Source organism: Apteryx mantelli, chromosome 20, assembly GCF_036417845.1.
Source record: "Apteryx mantelli isolate bAptMan1 chromosome 20, bAptMan1.hap1, whole genome shotgun sequence".
NCBI lineage: Eukaryota > Metazoa > Chordata > Aves > Apterygiformes > Apterygidae > Apteryx > Apteryx mantelli.
Window position 1 is genome coordinate 13,250,490 of NC_089997.1, and position 8,282 is coordinate 13,258,771.

General features: G+C 50.0%; 1 protein-coding gene across 1 annotated transcript; it reads left to right on the forward strand.

The window, feature by feature from the left end:
* Positions 1-2,102: 2,102 nt before the first annotated feature.
* On the forward strand, positions 2,103-3,065 carry LOC136993805 (olfactory receptor 6N1-like). Its single transcript, XM_067308753.1, has one exon. It carries the CDS (start codon positions 2,103-2,105, stop codon positions 3,063-3,065), a length of 963 nt encoding a protein of 320 aa, XP_067164854.1.
* Positions 3,066-8,282: the final 5,217 nt, after the last annotated feature.

Consider the following 8,282-nt stretch of genomic DNA (forward strand, 5'->3'; position numbering starts at 1 on the left):
GGCAATTGCCCTGCCTCAGTTTCCTTTCCAAAGGGGCATGAATGAGGATTGAAATGACTGGGAGTTATGCATAAAGGCAGGCCTTGCCGGAGTTCTTTACAAAGTTTCCAGAGTTCAGAAGTTTCAGTCTCCTTTGAGAGCCAGTCATGCACGGCACACTGTCTGCAGTCCTTGGGGAGAACCAAGATGAAGGTCCATCTTCAGAGACTCATTAGTGCTATTAATTCCAAGACACTCTGGAGAGCCGGAGGCATTTGGGTGCTGCTGGAGACTCACTGCAGGAGATGCTGGGTGAAGATGGAAAAGGCAGGGCAAAGCCTGAGCCCTGGGCTGTGGTCTACAGAGAGTCCAGGGAAGGAAAGGATGTGGTGGGGAAGATGCAGAGGCTGAGATCCCAACCTTGGTCTTCATTCCCAGGTACCATCAGCACAGAGGTCATCCCTTCATGTTGAGAACTGCAGGTTGGTGCTCGATGTCCTGAGGTATGTCAGGGCACTGTTTATTTTGCTGCTGGGTGTTTGTGTAGTGGGAGTTTGTGAGTGAGACCAGAGTCTCAGTCCTGTCCTTTTCTGCATGTCTTCCCACCTCAGCTCCCTCTTTCCCCCAGACTCTCCCGAGTCCCTGGCACCACAGAGAAGAGATCCTGGGGAGGGGCTGGGGGTACTGACTTACAGCTGGGCTGCCAATTTATTGGAGCCAGCCCTGAGGCACTCACCCACCTCGACTGGAAGAAGTGTTTGGGCATGGTGTTTGGGGCTAAAAATGCATTCCTCTTCTCTTCCCCAACCATTAATGGCTTTTCCTCTCTCCCCCTTCCCATATTCTTATAGGATTTTGGCCTCTCAGGCCCTCAGCTTTCTCACAGTCGACTCTCACTTATTTAGTGGGGAGGGCTGGGGACTTAAGTCATTCTGTGCTGATTCTGGAAGCCTCTTACTGGTGCCTATCATTATGACCTCCGGGGAAAGCCTAGGAGATGGGTGAGAGTATGGGAAGCTCATCCGTCCCAAGAGCTCTCTTGACAGTACAGGCATCTCCTTGCACATCAACTCACTGAAAAGTCTAAAGGGAGAGGAAGGGAATAGCAAGGATGCGATTTTCTCTATCCCTATTTTTGTGAGAACTCCAGGAAGGGTACCAGGCAGAAGGCTGTGTGTCTCAGGCATGGACTTTCCCTGACCATGCAGTCAGGCATGTCCTGGCATTGCCCATGGCCCTGAACCTGCTCCTGTCCCCCCTCACCCCAGCACCCTGGCGACCCCCCTCGTAGTGCCCAGCAGTGCTGAGCAGGGAGCCCCATGAGCACAGCTGGCCATGCTGAGCTCCGGCTGCTGGGCTGGGGTGTGCAGGGAGGCAGCCCCTGAGCCCTCAGGAGCTGCTGCTCAGGAGGGAAAGAGGTCAGGCAAATTATCCTCCCTGCTCTTTCCTTTCCTTACTGCACAAAGCCCCTCTCATGTGGTCTGGCTCACTCACAGCTACCGTTTTCTCTTTCCCATTTACTTTTCCCCCTCCTCCTCAATGTTTTTTCTCTCCAGTTTCATACATAATGTGGGTTCATGAGTTCTCTGTGCCAGTCCCACTGCAAAGTCCCTTATTCATCTGAGCTAGTAGATCTTGACCTACCCTTTGCCAATGGAAGAAATTGGCCTGTCTCCTTAAAGTAAGTTCCCTTCCCCTCCCCTCCCCTCCCCTCCCCTCCCCTCCCCTCTCCTCTCCTCACCTCTCCTCTCCCTCTCCCTTCCCCTTCCCCCTCCCCTTCCTCTTCCCCTTCCCCTTCCCCACTCTGCTTTGCCCTTTTTCCTCTAGAGTTTGACACACAGTGCTTTCCAGCACTGCGATGGTGATCCAGAAGGATCTCTTTCCACACCCCATATACTGGGTCCTACTGGAAAACAAAAATAGGAATAGGAAAGGAGGCAGTGAAAATGCCAGCTTATGCACATTCTCTCTTTATCCCTTTCACAGTGAGCAAAAGAATATAGGTTTCATTTTTTGGTGCCAGCAATGTTCTTCCTGACTCTTCCTGAAAGTAAATGCCAAAATACGTATCATTTCCCACAGGTCCACGTTGTGGAAAGTGCAGAAAAAAAGACAAACATCATATGGATAAAGGAGAAGGGAACAACTGGACATCACCAAATAAGTTCCTCCTGCTGGGAATGGGGAATGGTGTCCCAACACTCCAAACACCACTCTTCCTCCTCTCGCTCTTGATCTACTTTGTGACTGTGGTTGGGAACAGCCTCATTGTTGTTCTTGTGGTGGCAGACCAGCATCTGCACACTCCCATGTACTTCTTCCTGGGCAATCTGTCCTCCTTGGAGACCTGCTACAGCTCCACCATCCTGCCTCGGCTGCTGGCCAGCCTCTTTACAGGGGAAAGGACCATCTCTGCTTCTGGCTGTATGGCTCAGCTCTATTTCTTTGGGTCTTTTGCAGCTACTGAGTGTTTCCTGCTGGCAGCCATGGCCTATGATCGGTACTTGGCCATATGCCAGCCCCTGCTCTATGCAAGCCTCATGAGCTGGAAGGTCTGTTTCCAGATGGCAGCAGTATCTTGGCTAGGTGGTTTGGTGTTTTCTATAATAGTCATGGTCTTCTTGTCAAGGTTAAAGTTCTGTGGCCCCAAGGTTATTGACCACTTCTTTTGTGATTTTACCCCATTGCTGGAACTCTCCTGCAGTGACACCAGGGTGGTCACAATAGTAACTTTCATCCTGTCTTTCTTGGATTTAATCTTCCCCTTCCTGTTCACACTGGCCTCCTATATGTGCATCATAGCTGCCATCCTGAGGATCCCATCCAGTGTGGGCAGGCAGAAGGCCTTCTCCACCTGCTCCTCTCACCTCACTGTTGTCACTATTTTCTATGCCACCCTCATCATTGTCTATATGGTGCCCAGAACTCCCCAGCTGAGGCAGCTCAGCCAAGTGTTCTCCTTTTTCTACACTGTCCTCACGCCCCTGGTTAATCCCCTCATCTACAGCCTGCGGAACAGGGAGGTCAGAGAAGCCTTGAGGAGGGTGCTCAGGAGAGATTTGGGTGGCATCCAGAGCTCACGCTAGTCGACTGACCTTAGGCGCAAATTCCTTCCAGCTCTTTTGCAAAGTCAAGCACTAGGTGCAGGGGACCTCTTTAGAAGTGCCTGGCATTGAGCCTGCTTGTTGAGTGACAAGGGGATGAAAGGGAAAGGTCACTGGAGAGAAATGTTGTTATTTAGAAGAGAAGGTTAAAAATGTCATCCGTTAGCTTTTTCTTTGAGCATGGTGGTCTTACATGTGGTGAAGTGTCTAAGTCTTCTTTTTCTGGGAATTTAGAAGAAAGAAATTTGGGATGACATATGAGTACCTTCTATGGAGAAGTGTGTGGGGGGGATCTTTCTCGTTGTGGGTCACTGGGATGGGAGCCCTCTCCCTCAGCCTTGCACATTTCCAGGGTAAAAGCTGGCATGTCAGCCTGCAGTGCATGTCCCCTTTCTCTGGAGTCCTGAGAAAAAATGTACCCTTCTATACGGGGGTTCAGTTGGGTTAATCCCATCACACCTCTCTTCCCTCCTCTGGCCTGGCATGGCCTCAGGGACCAGCTAGGGATGCAGCAGCTGGGTGGTCTGGGTGAGGAGCTGTGCTTTCTCCTGCTGCAAGAGGAGGTGGAGAAGCTGGGGTGTGGCGGGGGAGGCAGTTTGTGTTGCTGAGGGATAAAAAAGAGGTGCGAGCGACACCTGGGTCTCCCTCCCCCACATCCTTCCCTTCCCCATACACTGAGGGATCAGGAAGCCCCCACTCTAGCTGTGCACCGCTGGCTCCGGCTGCAGCTCTGCTCTTTGCCCGTTAGCTTCTCATAGGGAGATGGGGACAACCATCTCCCATCCTAGTTCCTTCACCCTTGGAAGATCAGGCTTCCCTCCCCTGCCCTCCTTCCTGATGGAAAGCTTTTACCAAGGTCCTCCAGAATTTAGGGCAAGGGTGGGCTTAGGGGCCAGGTTCCCCACACATCTCAACTCCTTTATCTGTCTGCAGTATGGGACCTTGGGAGTCACATCTTGGTTGATGGTGTTTGCCACCAGGGCACACTGCTGAATCTTCTTCAGCTTCCTCACCAAGAGCCCCAGGTCCTCTTCTGCAAAGCTGCTGTCTCACCAGTTAGTCCCCAGCCCACCTTTGATATGGGGCTATTGGGGTTATTCCACCCCAGCTCCAGGACTCTGTCCTTTCCTTGGCTGAATTTCAGGAGGCTCCTGCCATCCCAGATCGGCAGCATTTGAGGTCTCCATGAATACCAACCCAGCCCTCCAAAGTACCGAGCAGTAAATAACAGAGACCAGAGTTCCTGGATCACTGATGGATGGGCATTGAGGGAACATTGCCAGCGTAGCCCTGCAGAGGGTCCAGCACTACTCTGTAATTGAGCACAAGGAGACAAAATTATCCAGGGTCTCTTGGGAAAGAGCAAACTCCTTGTGTGATATTGGAGGAGATTTGTGGGACTGTGTAGATCTTGTTCTGGGATGTTTTATGGGGCTTGTGAGAGTGCACAAAGCTTATGCTGGGATGTTCCAGTGAAGGGCCAAAGGCAGGAAAAGGATGAGATCAAGGTGAATAAGGAAGAACAAGCATAGGAAAACAGAGAGGAGAATGGAAAAAGGGAGCAGTCCTCTGTCAGCAGACTGATGATTGATATGCTTGTCTGGCTGATGGAAGGGTATGTGGTATGTGAGAGCATCTGCTTCATTAAGGTTATCTGATCACGGACATTTACAGTGCAAAACAGATAATAAGTAAAGGCGAAGTACTTAACAAAACCCACAGACACAAACCTGACAGACAAGCATAACAGCAACAATGACAAGACCGAAAGTCTCCAGCCACTAACTGACAGGCCATGAAGAAACTACAGGCATAGCTTTGGAGAAGGCCAACTTGGGCTTTGTAACTGATAAGAAGGAGGAAACAAGACATGAAGATTTTGGATATTTGAGGGGTGCTTGTGGGACTATACAAAACTAACTAAGGAATGTTTAGGAAAGGAGATCGGGGAGGAACAAGGATCTAAACAACATCTTTTCTGAACTGACTTACTGACCACTGGTAGAAAAGGGAGCCAGACTGATTCATTGGGATCATTTCAGCATCTCCCTCAGAAGGAGGTGGATCATCTTCCAGTCTCTCTGATGATGGCAAAGTGAGCTCAGACCATGATCTGAGACGTTCAATGTCTGGCGTGATGTGACACTAATTCTACCCTCTGGAGGATCACTTTACTGTGATTACAGCACACTGGAGGGGATCTGAAAAATCCTCCAGATAACTGGATGCATCGAAAGATGCCCTAGATGATGGACAAGAAAATCCTGCAGGATGTCTTTAATCTCGGTGTACAATTGTTGCTTGATATGTTCGTTGAGGTTTAAACTTTAAAATACTGTTATTGTCTGCCTAGTTTTCACTTCTGTCTCTTTAATTCCTTTTAGATCTTGGATCTTGAATGTGTGACACATCCTTTGGGAAGGGACGGGACACAGACAGGCCTGGAAAGGGCTTACTGGGTCATCAAGATAGATGTACAGATGCTATGGCCCGTATCAGGTATGATCAGTGCCAGGAAATGCTCTGTGGACTTGATGTCCTCAGGACTCAGTCATGGTCAGGTGGGATGCCCTTGGCCTGCTTGGTTTCACACATACCCCAATAAGCATTTTAATTTGACCTAAACCCCCACACTTCCATAAGAAAGAAAGATGAAAAATGGGCATTTCTAGGACATAAATCACCCTGTTTTCAGAGAAATGATGAAAAACTCCAGGGGAGAAACATCCATTAGGAGACAGGTCCAACATATCTGTGTCCGAGACCCACCCATATAGGTCAACAGGAGAGCCTCTCAGGATGGCCTACCAGACTGAGGATGGGGGTTACTGCTTACGGGTGTATAAGATTCATTCTGGGATGGTGGGAAGAGCATTTTGGGATTGCGCAAGACTTACAATGGGGTGTTTAGGGAAGGACCAAAGGCAGGAAAGGGAGAGATTAAGGTGTTCTGAGGGGCTAAAAGCACCTGATCACCCCAGCCTCTTCTGTCTTCTTATTAAATTCCATTTTCTGGGGTGAGGGGGCTCTCTATTCCGTGTGCATGTGTATGTAAGGAGGTCTCAGTGCCAGCCGCTGGATTGGGGATCACAAGTCATAGAGACCCATCTGCCTGGGATGCCAGCAGCTGGAGGGACTGGAGTGTGTGCACATTGTGTGGGTGTGTATGTCAGTGTGTGTAATCACTAGGGAACGTCAAGGCAGACTAGCCAGCAAATAGGATAAGAGGCTTGGGATCCAGTTATCAGAGAGGCCATAAGTCTGGGCTGGATATTGGAGAGCCCAGAGGGTCTGTGAGTTGGCTGCTGGAGGGAGCAGGTGGTCCAAACCAGCTACGGGAGAAACTGTGGGGTCTGGATTTCTGGTACGGGAAGAGCCATAATTCTGGACCAGGAGGGGAAGTTGCCCTTTATGTGAGAAAGCAGTGGGAATGCATGGAGCTCTGCCTCAGGAGGGATGATGAGCAGGTAAGAGCTGACGGGTCAGGATTAGAGGGAGACCCACATGGGCGATGTTGTGGTGAGTGTCTGCTACAGACCACCTGATCAGGAAGAAGTAGGTGAGGCCTTCTTCAGACAATTGGAAGAAGCCTCATGTTCAGAGGCCCTGGTCCTCACAGGGGGACTTGAACCACCGTGATATCTGCTGGAGGGACAACACAGCAGGGCACAAGCAATGCAGGAGGTTTCTGGAGCACATTGATGATACCTTCCTGACACAGGTGATTGAGAAGCTGGTGAGGTACCTCATGCTTACAAACAAGAGTTGGTTGGGAATGTAAAAGTCAGGGGCAGCTTTGGCTGCAGCAAGCATGAGGTGGTGGATTTCAGGATCCTGAGAGGGGGGGACAAGGCAAATAGCAGGATCACAACCCTGGACTTCAGGAGACCAGACTCTGGCAGGTTGATGGACCTGCTTAGAAGAACCCCGTGGAATACAGCCCCGGAGAGAAGAAGGGTCAAGGAGAGCTTCTTGATTTTCAAGGATGCCCTCTTCAAGCTCAAGAATGTTCCACCCTGACATGCAGGAAGTCAAGCAAAGGTGGCAGGAGGCCTGCAAGGATGAACAAGGAGCTCCTGACTAAACTCAGACATGACAAGGAAGCATACAAGAGGTGGTAGCAGGGTGCTTTTCAACCTCAGTGATTCTGTGATTCTGTAGCAGAGAAACTCATCTGTTCGTGTGTGTATCTGTGTGTGAGGCAACTGGGGAGGCAGGGGGACCCAGCGGCCAGCTCCTGGATAGACTGCAGATCTAAGACCAGCTACAGGAGGGATCCTTATGATATATTTGTATGTATAGGTATATATTTTCCATTTACCAGCTTTCATCCTGATCAGCCAGAGATGGGAACAGGATGAGGTTGCTGGTGCTGTTTGTGTTTGTGTGAGTGTTGAGTGTTTCTGTCTCTGTTCTCCTGTGGCCAGCTGTGTATGTTCGTAAATGTGTTTTGTGTCTATGTGTGCATATGTGCCTACTGGGGATGGAAGCTCAGCCTTGCTATTGCCTGGACCTGGGCACAAGGAACTGTGGCAGCCTCACCTCTGTCAGGTTTCCAGATCTAGCAACTTTTAACATCCTGGAACTCTTACCATTGGATTGCTGGACCTCTCTTGCAAGACCAAGCATCCAGAAATGTTTCCTAGGGCACCCAAAATCTATTAGGATTCATGTCTTCAAAACCACCTTGGTGGAGCTTAGGAGATGGTAACACATGCATCCATGGAGAAGGTTTGTGTTTCAGGCTGGGAGTCATTTTACCAGTCTTGGAGAGACTAACACCTAGGGGTTGGATGACACTGCTTAAATACAGGCATTCAAACCACCCTGTGGTGTTTGAGACACCAAATGGGGCTGGCAGAACTGACAGTCAAACATCACCTTCTGGAGGGACTGCTGAAGGATCTGACAGATACCCACCTCCAGCACCAAAAATGATGCTAGGCACTGCCTTTTAGCAAATGAATCCTGTCTTAGGTGTCTCCATGTTCACTGGCAAGCTCCCTTTACCATTAGTAAAGGGTCGATTCAGCTGCCCATGCCAATGCCAATGCCAATAGTCATCCATGAATTGGCCACTCCATTGAGACCTGGAGGGCAGCAGGGCCTGTGTCATGTCTGACAGCCCCATGTAGAGCCCTTGGTTGCTACAGGGGGTCTGGAAGGCACCAGGCACTTGCGTGTAGATAACTGATTCCT